Source organism: Chroicocephalus ridibundus, chromosome 14 (assembly GCF_963924245.1).
Source record: "Chroicocephalus ridibundus chromosome 14, bChrRid1.1, whole genome shotgun sequence".
Taxonomy (NCBI): Eukaryota; Metazoa; Chordata; class Aves; order Charadriiformes; family Laridae; genus Chroicocephalus; species Chroicocephalus ridibundus.
This window is the reverse complement of record NC_086297.1, coordinates 4,188,896-4,203,507: the sequence shown is the minus strand read 5'-3', so window position 1 is coordinate 4,203,507 and position 14,612 is coordinate 4,188,896. Positions and strand designations below refer to the sequence as shown.

The 14,612-nt window shown below is 44.9% G+C and overlaps 1 protein-coding gene across 1 annotated transcript in view; it reads left to right on the top strand.

The window, feature by feature from the left end:
• The window catches only part of RNF213 (ring finger protein 213), a 57,325-nt gene that overhangs the window by 13,993 nt on the left and 28,720 nt on the right, over positions 1 to 14,612 (top strand). The window contains exons 14-31 of the mRNA XM_063351827.1: positions 807 to 995; positions 1,533 to 1,731; positions 2,418 to 2,473; positions 2,668 to 2,821; positions 3,339 to 3,491; positions 4,159 to 4,257; positions 5,071 to 5,193; positions 5,605 to 5,785; positions 6,386 to 6,559; positions 6,822 to 6,974; positions 7,263 to 7,852; positions 8,144 to 8,309; positions 8,900 to 9,117; positions 9,681 to 9,821; positions 10,031 to 10,192; positions 10,646 to 11,786; positions 13,506 to 13,699; positions 14,093 to 14,245. Coding sequence (XP_063207897.1) covers positions 807 to 995; positions 1,533 to 1,731; positions 2,418 to 2,473; positions 2,668 to 2,821; positions 3,339 to 3,491; positions 4,159 to 4,257; positions 5,071 to 5,193; positions 5,605 to 5,785; positions 6,386 to 6,559; positions 6,822 to 6,974; positions 7,263 to 7,852; positions 8,144 to 8,309; positions 8,900 to 9,117; positions 9,681 to 9,821; positions 10,031 to 10,192; positions 10,646 to 11,786; positions 13,506 to 13,699; positions 14,093 to 14,245 — 4,246 coding nt within the window. The remainder of the gene's footprint in view (positions 1 to 806; positions 996 to 1,532; positions 1,732 to 2,417; positions 2,474 to 2,667; positions 2,822 to 3,338; positions 3,492 to 4,158; positions 4,258 to 5,070; positions 5,194 to 5,604; positions 5,786 to 6,385; positions 6,560 to 6,821; positions 6,975 to 7,262; positions 7,853 to 8,143; positions 8,310 to 8,899; positions 9,118 to 9,680; positions 9,822 to 10,030; positions 10,193 to 10,645; positions 11,787 to 13,505; positions 13,700 to 14,092; positions 14,246 to 14,612) is intronic.

Below are 14,612 nucleotides of genomic sequence, written 5' to 3'. Positions count from 1 at the left end.
ACAGGGATGAAGGTTGCACAACCTCCTGGGGCCCTCTTACAGCCACAGCCCTTTCTTGATGTGAAGAATGTTTTCCTTTTGTCCAAACAGGATTTCCCTTATTACAGCTTGTAACTGTTGCCAGATTAATAAATTGAGTTAAAACTGTTAGTTTTTCTTTATATATAAAAATCTTACGTATTGTCCTTTTCTGTCAAGCAGTTTCTAGATCCTTACCTGTTTGCTATTCATACTTAACAACTCCAAGGATCGGCATCATCATGTGTTTACTCATTTAAATTTAAATGCCATATGTGGATTCTTCTCGTCTCCTCTGATGCGCACTGCTGCAAGCTTTTTGTTGATTTTTCCTCAGAGTGCCTGCGTGTTATACTGTTATCTAACTGCTTATCCGGCACTCCAATTTCTAGATCACTTGCACAGCTACAGCTGTTAAATTTCCTTTTGGAGGCCAACCAAGGAGGCCGAGAATTGTCCCTAGAATGCTGGCTCTGTGCATCTGTGTCACCCCAGCCCTGACTGAGCTGGGGGGGGCTCAGGTGGAGACTGTAAAGTATTGGCACTCTTTCTCAGTGCTACATTAGTAGGGTCTGTGCAGAGAGATTCCAGTAAGATTACAGCCTTGAGTCTTAAACTTTTACCATATATGCCCGTCAATGAAGACAAGATTGATCTAAAATAATTACCAGAATTTAGTTGAAGGTACATAGCAAAATTGAGATGTAGCCTTCCCCCGCCAGGATATTCTTGAGTCCTGTACCAAGCTATTCTTCTACTGTGTGTGTTTCTTTTGGTGCTTTTTTTAGTTTGAAGATTCACCTGACAAACTTGTGCCAGAGATGCATTGACGACCAAGTAGACCAGTGGGTGTGGATTCTTCCTCTTCTGCATTCCCTTGCTGCTCCTTCGCAGCATGACCACTTGCCAATGGAAGAGGATACCTGGGCAGGGCTGGAAGGGCTTCCATTTGCTGAAAGAAGGAAGAAGCACGATAAGTGAGTCTTCCAGAATTGCTAGTTTTACCCAGTGCCTGGACATTGTAGTCAGTGGTGATCACCTTACTGTACCTCTTCTCTCTTTTTTGTTTCTTCCCCTCCCTTGTTTTTAAAAAATAAGAAACATAGCATGTCAATGGATATTTGGGATACATGAACACAGACAATCTTGGTTGCTCGGAGACTATGGCGTATAGCAAAGCTACGCAGTATATGACCTTTCAGACACAAACAATCCTTGACTCCGCAAGCTGTGGAGCAGCTTATGCAGTTGGTGATGCCTGGCGTGAGTTAAAGCAGCTCACGATACGCATTGTGCAGAATCTGAGCAAAAGCTGGAGTTTATTTTCCTTGAGTGCTTCTGCTCAGTAGTTTGACACTGCTGCTGTGATCACTGAGTCTCGGGGTCTTCTACTGATCTTCAGCTGTAAATGAAAAAAGCACAGGAGTGAGAATAAGTGTCCTTTTGTGGGCTGAACAAGCTCGTAGCCTTTTGTTCCTTGAAAACTTGAAGATTTTGTTTTGTCTTCCCTCCAGGGGGACCCTACTGCAACTAATGAAAGAAAAGAAACACTTGATGGAATTTGATAGGACTCTGGTCAAGTCCTGGATCTGTGTGCTGCCCCTGGAGAGCCTGGCTGAATTTATACAAGACTTCTCCAGTGATTTCTTAGTTACTCTTCAAGGTGTTTCTTACAGATTAGAGAACATTGACTTTTCGTGGAAAAATTCTGAGGTTTGTCTTCTGGCAGCTTTACTCACCTAAGGGATAAAGGCTGAAACTGGGCTGTAGCATGCCTTTTAGCAGAACTGACTGTCACTGGAGGGAATGTGGTTGGTAGCAGGTCGGAGCACAAAGAACTTAACATTTAGCTAAATGCAAAAAAGGTTGCTCTGAAGTAGGAGACTTCTAAGAGAAGATGAGAGGGTGTACCTGTAGCAAAAAAATGTTGTTGACATTGAGAGAAGGGTTTGCTTATCTGGATTTGTTCTTGGTCACTGATGGCAAATATTTTAATCCCGAGATCCTCAGGGGGGGCTGCCTGAAACTACTTTTGGCACAGCTTTTGGGGGTTGGTTTGGGCAGGGCACTGCTGGTTTGAGAGATTTTCTTGCCTGTTGTGAAAACACTGGTATTTGTGTGAGGACACGCAGTACACACTGCACACTGCCACTAAGAATAATAAATTTTAAACCCCTAGATTGTAAGAAGTGCTATTATTTGTACAAATAATAACCATCTATATGTTGACTCTGACATCCAGTAAATAATTCTTGTGACTTTATAACGTGTTTATAAAAGCGTTGGAGAAGGCACGGAAGAATACTGAATTCCCTCTTTCACAGCATCGCCTCAACTAATGAGAAACCAGTCTGTAAAACTCCTTCCACAGTTTAATGTTTCTATCTTTTTATTCTTAGAAAGTAGAGAATCTTCTAAAGACACTGCTGCGCACCTTGGATGAGAAGCAGGCCAGGTAACTGAAGTGTGTGTCTGTGAGAGCATCATCCTTTTTATTTACATCATGCCTGGGGGGTGGGGTTATGCCTGTAGCTTGAATTCCGTCCATTGAATTTGTTGGGGGTTTCCTTTTTTTTTTTTTTTTTTTTTTTTTCCTTTTCCCCCCTCTGAGCAGAAAAGAAATTCTTCCTCTTTATTTCTGTTCTTCAGAGCTCTGGAAGCTGGCTCTTGGCAGTCCTGCTTGACCTGTTGCCTCAAGCTGCACAGGAGTGCCTGCAAGTACCTGAAGTTTGGGAAGTGGTACGCGATTCCTGCCACTTCTGCCATGATGATTTCAAAGGTTGCCAAACTTCAGCCCACAGCAGTGAGTACCAAGGAACCATTCAGGGGTTGATATGAGCAAGATATCTAGAATTATTACAAAAATCATACAATAGACTGGTTTTAGATCATATCAATTCTCAGTTTGGAAAAATTAATAGTCTGAATTAACGAAGATTGTGGTATGCTCAAAAAGCTGTGAATTGTTTAATGATTTTAATTCTGCTTATTAAAGATAAGGTCGAATGCCTAGGTTGGCTGTCATGGGTTTTGTTTTATGTGTGGTTTGTTTTTTTTTTTTTTCCTTAAACATATTTTGTCTTTGTTTCCCGCAATAAGCATTCTTAAGCGCAAACTATTTGTAACCATTGCATTTTCTCACCCTCCCTCTATCCGTTATTCAAGTAGCAGTGGGTCTCTGCTGCTGGGAGTGTTTGTGCTTTGGATGCATCTAGACCTTCTCTTTTAGAAATATTCATTTAAATCAGTTGTACGTTGCTCTCCTGCTGAACTCTTCTTTTTTTTTTTTTTTTTTTTTTTTCCTCTCCTGCGTGTGGCAGGTTCCACGAGGTGCTGTGCAGGAAGCTCCAGTGGTAGAAGTATTCAATGAAGCTCTGAGAGACGCTCGAACCTGGTTCAGAAATGCTTTAAACAAAACTTTATTGGAAGAACACCTGGACCGTGTGATGTTCTCTTTTCATTGGGAACTTCAGGTTTGTCATCTTCTAATAATATGTATAAAATGGTGTTTTACCGTAGCTTAACCATATAGTCTTTAGTCTAATGGCTCTTTGCTGGGAACAGTAGCTGCTGCGGCTGGGTGAGGAATGAGACGGGGACAAGCAGCTGAGAAGCTGGATTGTTTTAAACACTGTTGGGCTGAAAAGCAAAGGGCTATAATTGGTGCTGCCCAGCTCACCTGATTTCTCCTTTTTCTCGGTGTTCCAAGACGCATTGCTGGGATGAGGAGCTGCCCCTTGTTGGTGTTTAGCCGGAGCTATTGTCTTGCTCACCCCGTAGGACGTCCTGGCTGTCCTTCAGGCCGTCCAGCAGGCAAAGCGCAGAGCAGCTCCTTGCAGTCTGACTCGCTCTGCTCCCGGCCCTCCCGGTTTCCAGCAGGGAGGACAGTTTCCAGCATCAAGGTGGAAGTGGTTCATGCAAATGTCTCCTCTAGCAACAGGGATGTTTTGACACTGTTTGGGCTTAAAAGCTGCCTTTTGCAGCTCTGGGAGTGCTGCTTTTCTGGATGGAACGTCTGAAAGGACTGCAGACTGTCTGAGGAGTGTAGGGTCTCTCCTCAGCATAGTTCTTTTAATTGACTTATTTGAATATTATATCTCAGCACTTAGTATTTTGGATTTGTTTGCTTCTCACCTGCAGGCCTGGAATGAATTTGTGACGATCAGCTTTCCAGATGAGCAGTTCACTAAGACGTGGAAGAAGACTTTACTCGCAGATCTGGAGAGAAGAATTCAGGAGGTACGGAGGAATGCACCACAGGACTCGCTGCGTGCTGGTTTCAGAGGTCAAAGCAGAGAGACAGTCTTCTGCTGTGCTTAGAGAATAGCTTCTAGAGCCTGAAAAGGCACATGAAAACACTGTGGCTTTTGTCATAAAAATTGCCGTTGCTGTTATAAACCATGTTCTGGAAGCTCAAAAGTTAGACATGAAACTGTACCATGCTGTATTCTTGGTGTCAGAGACCCCAGCAGCCTGCCGTGCGGGTCTGCTTCTCACAGTGACTGATGTCCTGATGCTTTAAAGGAAACTGCAGATCTTGAGCAATTTCTACCCCTATAGTTTTAAGAAACAGTGGGTGTAAAGTAAGCACACAAGGACTTACAGAAGCAAAGCTGGCGCTTGTCTCTTTTTCCATTGTGCAGAAATTGTGTTGTCCAGGCTCCCAAATGCATACCCAAATGTGTAGGTCCCTTCTAAATTGAACTTGTATATCTCCTCATCACCTTTCTTTATCAGTTGCAAAATTCTTTAAGCCGTTTATTTTCATGGTATAATCAGGAAAAAAATATTTCCTGGTGGAAGCTTGGCTTGGAGAGATGCATGTTAAGTAATCACACATTTTAGATGGAAAGATTTTCCACGTGTCTGTTTGTGTTTCATCTCTCTTCCAGGCCCTGATAAATGGGCTGATGCTTAGCTCCACTAGGAAACTTAAATTTTTTGACTTAGTTCCTTTTATTGTCTTAATAGCAGCACTCGCTCCTTCATGCTTTCAGAATAAACACTTTGGAAACTCTTAACTTGATAAGAAATCTGCCTTTCGCCCTGTAGGAGCCTCCAGTTAACCAAATCTTAGCCTACTGCTCTCAGCGCTGGGAATTTAAACAAGTCGACTCTTCCATTGAGTGGTGTTTCTGCAATTGTGCCACAGAGGCTGTAACTGCGGCTTGCCAGGTATTGTATTTTCCCTCAAGGTAGGAAAAGGAAATGTCAAATTTCCTGTTGCATAGAAATCCTGTTGCATAGTATAGGGTCGTGCATTGTGGTAGAAGGAGAGTTGCACATTGCTGTCGTGGCTTGAGTTGCTGTGGATTGTTCAAGTTTGTTAAATCAACAAAAAAAAAATACCGACAAGAAATTGGGAAATGAGGATCCACTTATAAAGGGTCCATGAAAATACTTGTAATGGTTTTGCCATCATGGCTTCTGGTGTCAGTCACGTCGTACAGCTTTTTTGGAATATGCCCCAGCCATACCTCCAAGGTGTGACTTCTTGACAGCAATGCCTGATCCCGAGCCAGATGGACGCAGTATAACCCAAAACACTGACCCATTCCTCCTCTCCGTCTTGTATGCCTTGTGCAGACTCAGAGCAATCTCCTTGAGAAGATATCTCCCTACAACATGGGCCGATTCAGCCAGCTTGTATCAGCTATTGTTGTGAAGTCATGGCCCATAAAGAGTGGGCAGCGGGAGGATGATTTTGATGAGATTTTGCACCACTTGCTTACGTGGCCTGACATCAAACATATCTTCAGCTTTAGTGGTATGTCTGTTAGTTATAAGAGTCTATGAGAAGCTGTTCTCTGCCTTGCCGCTCCCACTTTGCAGAGCAGCAAACTTGTATAAAAATTGTCCTGCTCTTGTTTTATTCCCTATCTCAAAGGCCAAGGTATTCAGCCTGCTTTTGGAGCAGAAAAGCTAAGGAAGAGGGAGCTAGTGTTCCTCTTGTGCTAATCCACTGCAGCCAGTTCAGGATTTGTACTGGACTGCTGGACCTGTAGAGCAAGTGGATTTGTAGAACATAACTTATTTCCCTGAGAAGTTCTAATAAGTTGTTGCTACACGAAAATGCAAGAGTGTTGGTCATGTGAATGGATCAAAATGGCTCATGTTTCCTCCACAGGCTTTGGGTATGGGCTCTCCATGGGAAGGCTTCTGAATCGCTTTCCTGTGATCCTGGCTGTTTCTGTTCAGAAAAATATGAGGGGTTGGAGAGTGGTGTGATGAGTTCCCAGACTTTTGGGTAGGGATTTGAATGGGAAATGGAAGGACTCTGTATCATGATGTTGAATAGTTATTGATTCTGCCCAGTTTTTGTGAAGCAGGGCTGATCTAAGTTTTACATGCTTTGTTTCTGGAACAGGAACAAAGACAGATCTCCTAGAAAAACTTACAGATGAAGCAAAGAATGTAATGGCCACGGCAGACTCTGTGCTTACGAGTGTCACTGCTGACATCTGTAACGGGTATATCCTTGTGAAACATCTGGAAGAGATTTTCCAGCATGAGAAACAGTTCATCTGTATCTGGGAGATAAGTAAGAGCACTATTCAAAGGTGGCGCTGTTGGCTTGTAGCGTTGGATTGTGTTAACCTGCTTCAGTGATTAGTAATGCGAATTGGGCGCTTCAGCAGTTAGCGGTGCTGCCCGTGTCTTTGTCCTTTATGTGGAGCTCCCAACTCCAGTTTGCTTGTCTGCATTTCACTGTGGTCTTTGTGACTCTGCAAACACAACCCTGAGTTACGGGTGCAGGGGGTGGGAAGTATCTGCCTGGTGACTACAGATGAGTTTTCTTTCAGAGCAACAGTTCAGTGAAGACAAAGAACTACTCCAGAGAGAACTGAAAGAATTGCTGCAGAGGAGGCAAGAAGAAGTAACATTTCTCAGAAAAGAGAAAAAAGCAATAGGAACCTTTCTGAGCATGTGCAGGAAGGTGCAGGCATCTGTGAAAGGTAGTGTTTTGGGGGAACAATTTGAAAGTGGCAACTCCAGAAAATACGATATTCTTTGAAAACAACTAGGCTTTGTAAACACGTTTTATTCTAAACCACAGCAAGTATGAGGAGGGGTGGAGGAAGTAAACCTAGAGCATTTGAGGGATCAAATGAGTGCTTATGCATCAAATGATATTTGGAAGGGTGCACATGCTCAATAGCATTTTGCAGCTTGGGGGATTAGATGCAGTAAACTGGAGACAGGCTGGACATCTGATCTGCCTCTGACCTCTCTCTCTTTTAAAGTCGATGTAGGTGAAGTGGAATTTCAACACATGGAAGATCTTTGCTTAAAAAGACTAAATACAGCTGTGAATGTGGGAAGGAGACCCCTACAGACCTACTACAGCTTAAGCCCAAAGCTGAAAGAATTTGCCCAGAAAATGCACTCTCTTAAGGACAGCCTGATCTTCCAGCAGTTCTGGGAAGAAGCTGCGCAGATGGCAGGAGAGGAGTGTGAAAGTTCAGAAGAGGAGGAGGACAGCACTTTTCCTGCATTGGACCTTCATAATGTTTTCAGCAATCTAATCTCCCCTTGTTTTGTGAGCTATGAAAGGTTGTATGATGATCTCAGATCTGGAAGTCTCACACTCGCTGAAGTTGATACAATTTTTCAGGAATTCACAAATCATCCGGAAGATATCAAAACAGAACTAAATACCATATGTGAGCTTGCACCTGGAGAAGACAGAGGCTGGGTGGATCAGCGATTTCAGCAGATCCAGCAATACCATGAAATGCATTTAACTTTTGATGCTGCGAAGATCATTGCCAATGTCAAAGAGATTTTAAACCTCTCTGGTGACTTCAGCGTCCTGGAAAACTTGTTGGACATAGTAAGCATCCACTTCTTCTGCTCTGTACTGTCAGGGTGTTGGCTAGGAAGCTTGTGTAAATCCAAACCTTCCCTTACGTCTGTCCTAGTCTGTCAAGAGCCGTTCCCTGTCCCAAAATGCTTATTTGAGATAAAAATTCAGCGTTCAAAGTGCTTTTGTGTAGTCTTTCTTAAAAGAGAAAAGATGCTATTCCTCCGTTTGGGGTGTGGCTCTGCAGAGGGCTTTCCTTTCCCTGCTGGTTGAGTTTCCTATTTCCAGACTGAATGTTTGTTTTCACCACTTGCTTCGTAGACAGAAAAGCTTGAATCATACAAGACACAAAAGCTGGACTCCATCAGCCCTGAGCTTATGCATGCCAAGAGACTGCTGCAGGGGATGACTGTGAACCGTCGTGGGTGTCTGAGGGAGCTGGCCCAGCAGAAGGAGTTTGTCTGCTGGGTCAGAGAAGCACTGAAAGGTGTGTGCTGCTCACCCAGGAATTAGGCAGATGGTGCCAGAAGGGATACCAGTTGTGTGGGGGCAGAAGCAATGCCATATCTGTGACCCATCTGCTTTATGCCTTCACGGTGTCTGATATTGATGGTTACAAGCATCTCTTACGGGTTTCGGTGTGGAACGTGCTATGAAGTAGCATGCACATGCCACTGCGGTCTTGTGCAGCACACAGTAGCTAATCTGGAGGGTTGTAATAGCTGCTACAATTCAGTTCAGACCGGTTATTTAAGAGAACAAAGGCCATCCATTTAACAGGATTAGTTGTGTGTCTGCCAGCTCAGTTGTCTTACATGCACAGAGGCACAAACTCTTTGTACTGCTTCTGTCCTGGCTGTGAATCTGCTGTTCATGGCAATGTGGAGAAAAGCCAGGGCTGAGGATGAATCTCCTAGCAAAGGTGCTGGCAGGGTGGGTGGAGGAAAGTTCACAGGAGATGCTCTTCAAAGGCATTCTTTCTGCATTTTCTGTAAAAGGTGGTGATGTTGGAATTGCAAAGGAATTGCATTGAAGCTGCCTCATTTGTTGTTCATTCATGTGTTTATCTCATTTAAGATATAAACGAGCTGAAGGTATTTGTAGACTTGGCCTCCATCTCTGCTGGGGAGAATGACATGGATGTGGACCGTGTGGCGTGTTTCCATGACACTGTGCATGGCTACTCTTCCCTGCTCTATGAGCTTAGGCAAGACTCAGGGTTTGAGGACTTCATGTGCTGCTTGACGAAGCTGTGGCGAGCCCTGGACAGTGATGAGAATCTTTCCAAGAAACTGGTGAGTTCTGCTGGAACAGGTCCTCTCCGTATCCTTTTGCGTTTGTGACTTCCAAGAGTGGCTGGAAGATTGACTGCACAGAGCAAATTGCGTTTGTGTGAGGATGGGACATCACAGCAGCTTTTGTTATTGGAAGAAAAATATCTTATGTTTCCGTGGCACAAAAATTCACTGCAGCACGTGTAACTGATATAGCACGGATTTCTCCAGAGAGCTGCTGAGGCTTTTAAGTGTGACACGGCTCTTGCAGAAGTTTGAATGATGACGCAAAAGAGGGAAGGCAGATGGCTGGGAACTCTGTCTTATTCGTTGCAGCAGGACATGTTTCTATAGCAAGAGGCATTGAAGCACTGTGGGTTCTGTTTGTTCACCCTCCCATGGTGTCGGTAAAGAACAGCTGTGCAGAAATATCAGGCTGTGGCTAGTAGTCATTCCTTTCTTCCTTCCCTGTCCTTGAAACTCTTATGCCAGCCCAAGCCGTTGGTCCTGAACACAGAAGTAATCCTGGAAAGAAGTGCCAAGTCAGAGCAATTAGGGCAGTGCCATGTCTTCTCTTCCTACAGCGTGCTTCAGCTCAACACTTGGAGTGGTTGAAAACAGTGAAAGAGAGTCACGGGTCTGTGGAGCTGTCATCACTGTCGCTGGCAGCTGCCATCAACAGCAGAGGAATGTATGTTGTCAGAGCACCAGCTGATGGCCAGAAGGTGAGGCTGCTTGGTTTTGCCTCCCCTCCTGCAGACAGCACTGCTGGTGTGTCAGTGACTGTCAGAAATGTGCCGTAGCTTTTCTCCCACTCTACACAGTTCCTTTTTGGGGCTGCTGCCTCCTAAGTGCTCCCCTTGCTGGGCATATAGCACTACCTCAGGAGTAGAATCTCAGTGCACATCAGTGATAATGACTTATTCTCTGGCAGGTTTCTTTGGACAGTGTCCTGCGCTTCACCCTCCCGGGGAGTTCTGGGGATAACAAGGCATCATGGAAATACTCTCTGGCAGAGCTCCGTGAACTGCAGAACAAACTGATGCTCATGTCGGCAAAGGGGGAGCAAGGCTTGGAGGTGGAGAAGTTCTCTGAGGTCAGATTTCAAACCCAGTGGTTTACTAGTGTTGGGGCTGGGGTTGGATTTTGCCTTGAATATCAGCTTTTAAGACTGTGGTTTACAGCTGAGTTGCTGGGGATGAATGTAGCAGGCAGATAGATGTTCCTACTTCTTTGCCTCCCTGTTAAGGTGGAACTGAGCTGGAGACCGGGGAGTGGACTGGTACCCTCATCCTCTGGCTGCACTGGGGTTTCTTTGGGCCGGGAGGGTTGCTGTGCTTTCGTAGCAAGCTGGGGATTCCTTACTGGCTTCCTGGGAATACTGCTGTTAAAAAGCCACAGAGTCTTTTGTTACTATATGCGGCCTGACACACCTGGCTTGGGACCAAAGCTTTCTTTTCATCGAAAGTTTTTCCTGTGGTTTCATGACTAGGACTTGTCTAGGTAAATCAACTTTTTTTTTTTTAATCTCTCATCTGTCCTCACACAGATCTTTTCCAATGTCCAAAGACTTGCGCAGGCCTTTATAGACCTTTATTCAGCTGGAAACATACTCTTCCGCTCCTGGCTTGCTCATGTGTATTGTTCACCCAAAAGAGACTCGTGCGTTCTTATAGACTTCTCTCGGGAACTGATCCCAGTGCTAGAAGGGCACGGAGATATGGCAGCTGTGCTCCCAGGCCTCTGCAAGACAATGGAGGGTTTCCTGGAGAGGTGGAAAAGCTTCATGTATGAAAAACGATTCCAGCATTTCTACCTGAACTACTACACTGCTGAGCAGCTGGTCTATTTGTGCACAGAACTGGGGCAGGGAACGCCCAGCCAGGAAGCCCTGATGATGCTTTCATTCTTAAAACACAACTGCACCAAGCAGGATGTCCTTAGAGCCTCCAGGAGTGAGGTGCCTCCTGGCTCAAGAAAGGCTATTTCTGACTTCCAAGTGATGCTGGATGGGGAGAAGGATCTGACTGCATGGCTGAAGTGCATCTGGGAGTACTACATGAGCAACATGGGCTCCTTCCTTCCAAACTGCCTGGATATCGATACGCTTGGTGGGTTGCTGAAGAATCTGGCCAGCTGGGAGAGAGATCATGTCACCCGAGACTTTCCACAGGATCTTCTGTGTGTTGGTCAGCCCAACCTCATCACATGCCCTCGCTCTGAGGTGCTCACATCTGCTCTGGCTATTTACATGAACAGCCCCAACCAGCCCCTTCCCACTTTTGACGAAGTTCTCCTGTGCACCCCTCAGACCACTGCTGAGCAAGTGGGGCTCTTCCTCAGGAGGTGCCTCATTCCCTGCAGTGGAGGAGAGAAGATCTACACCATGCTGTACGCAGATGAGCTGAGTTACGATGTCAGCTGCAGAGCAGAGGAGCTGTTCCAGCGCCTGCAGCACTACAACAGTGCCTATCGCCTCATCATTCTCTGCAACTGCGAGAGGGAGCACAGCTACATCCCTTCTGTCTTCAGCCAGTACAAAGTGCACATGATACCCCAGAGGCCGTTAGCTGAAATCCAGCGATACCTTCAGCACCACTACAGAGTCGCTCAGCCTTCAAGCTCAGCTGCTTCTGTGTTCAAGGACAATATGTGTGTTGGGATTGTGTCCTCCAAAAGAGCTGGCGTGGGTAAGATGTCACATGCAAAGCGGGGTCTGCTGAGTGTTAAAAACTGGAGTGGGGTTCACCTTGCCAGGTTTTCTGCCCAAGTCATACGTATCTAGTCAAAAAGAACGATTCGGACTGAAGTCAGTGGAGCGAGGTGAAAGCTGTAAGGACAGCTCATCTTGTCCTGAGAAAAGCATCTCTACAGATGATTCATCTTGCTAATCTGACACCTGCCTCTTTCTACCCACTTACATCATTAATATAAACTAGATAGTGACTTCTGGATCAGATAGATCTGATCTCCTGAGGTTAAAATATCCCTGTAGGAAAATATATGTGAGATGGGACAGGGGTTGTAAAGCGCCCCTGGTTTTCTTGCATAGGAAACGATTGTTGGCCGTCTCTTAGTGCAAAAAGCTAGAGGTCATTAAGTAAAACTATTTGGCAGGCTGAAGAGCAAACAGAAGAAGGTGGTTCTTCAAACAGTGCTTAGTTAAACTGTGGAACCCAAAGCTTTACACAGGCTTAAAAAGTAATTAGTTGTAGTCATGGGAGAAACATCCATCACGTGCTATTAAGCACAAAGATGCCGTCTCTGACGTTGGAGCTCCTGAGCTGCAAATCACTGAAAAAATACTGGGAAAGAGTTGCAGTGTGTCAGCTGCGTTCTTACCCCGTTCCTTAGCTGTTGTCCCCTGTTAGACTGGTAGTCCAGCAAGTGCTTTGGCTGTCCAGCTGTGCGTGTTTCTTCTGTAAACTCTGAGTCGTCTTCAACTTCTTTGAAGTACTTCTAGTGCATGCACACAGGAGCAACATCAGAGCTTGCTTCTTCCTTACAGCAGCCATTCTTGGGCTTCGATAGAGTACCACCCCATTGGAAAAAAGTTGGTCTCAGAAGTGAAAGTGTGCTATGTTATTTTCCAGGGATTAGTGAGAAAATCTAAAACAGTTTTGGTAACAAATTGCATCCTTTGTCAAACCTCAGAAATCCAGGGCAGCTCTTGGGTGTTACTTGTGAATGGCTGCTGCCTTAGCTTCAGTCTGGGAAGCTGTATAAACCCCCCTTTTTTGTTGTGTTACAAACCTTTCGTACTGCTGAGGGTGAGTTTGGAGCTTCCAAAATGTTGGAAGAGACAGCTTTAGCCAGACAGCCACAACTGGGAAGTATTCGTGGAGTGAACCTGCCCCAGCCAGCTCTGGCACTACAGACAGCGTGAAGGGTGTGATGGGGTGTAGCCAGTGGCCACGGAACAGTCTCTCCATTCCCCGTGTTAATCTGGGGAGCAGCAGATGCAGACTACAGCCAACCGCAACCACCAAGGCATTGGCATTGCCTGGACACTGGCAAAAGTAGTTCCTACAGGATAAGACAGGAAACTTGAGGGTGCTTATATCTCTGACAACAGCCACACAGCCCTTCACCTCCCTTCCCCTGTGTTTTGACTTCAGAAACAACCACGTAATGGAATAGATTCAAGTCCTAATAGAGAGTAAAGCCTTTCTCAGGCGGTGTAAGCAAAGCAAGCCGTGTGGATAACAACAGCCCTCAGCAGCCACCAATGGCTTTGATTCCAGGCTGCAGCTGCTCTAACCAGATTTAGGCTTTCTTCTGGAATGCCTTTTAGGAAGGTTCAGAGATTTCGGTACTTAAGCATTTGACTTCCTTCTTCTATTATGACCTTAATATTATTTATTTGATATTGGCGGCTTTAATTCTTGTGATGTTTTTTGTGATAACAGGGAAATCTCTGTATGTGAAGAGGCTACACGAGAGACTGCAAGAAGAGCAGCCTGACTATACAAAACTTCTGAAAACCATCAGACTAATTGAACCAGAAGTGGATGAAGACAAAGTACTGAAATCTCTTCTGCCTTTTCTTAAGAGAAAACACCAGACAAAGCCCATGATATTCCATTTTGATATCACCTCTTCAGTGAGTACATCCCTCCCACAGCTGCCTTGTCCTAGAAGTTCTGTGTGGATCCTTGCAGAAGTTGTTTCTTTAAAGCTTTTGGTTCTTAGTAAGCCATTTCACCAAGATGTGTTTTCTAATTACTGTGTATGTAAGTAACATAAAGAACTCTACCTTGAAGGTGGTTGAACTCTGGAACAAGCTGCCCAGGGAAGCCGTAGAGTCTCCAGCCTTGGGGATATTAAAAACCTGACTGGATGTGGTCTTGGGCAACCTGCTGTAGCTGAGCCTGCTTTGAGCAGGGGGTTGGACAAGACGTCTCAAAAGATGCTTTCCACCCTTAACTGTTCCATGATCCTGTGAAGTTATGGTGAGTAAATAGAGAGGAAATGCATTTGTCTTTTCTTGTGACAGGTACAAAGTGGAATTCCAGAGTTTCTATTCAAGCTGTTGGTTTTGCAGTATCTGACAGATAATAATGGAAATATGTGGCTACGGCAGAAGTGCCATTTGTATATCATCGAAATCCTTGAGGTATCACCAGTGCCATACAAAGCAGCAAGACATGTACGTACACAGCAATACTTGATTTCCTTGAATTTCTCGGTCATTTTGCACATACATTTGTATGTAGCTGCACATGAGTTGTAGAGACTAGAACTGTAAACGTAGCATAGGAATTCCCTGTCTGTCTGGGGTTGTACTGTGCCTCTGCGTTACAAAGTGGTGTCCCTGGTGTTGTACAAAGTGATGTTAAAACCATACAGTAAATTATACCTGGTGTGGTTTTCTTGGGTTGGTCATTTCTGAAGTCCTATTAGTCCAAGCCTCACTGGCCTCATTATAACATTTATAGGAGGCATAAAAATGCAAAATCTAATCTTCCTCATGTTACTTTGCATGTTTGAAAGTACTAGAATATTTATACGCAGCT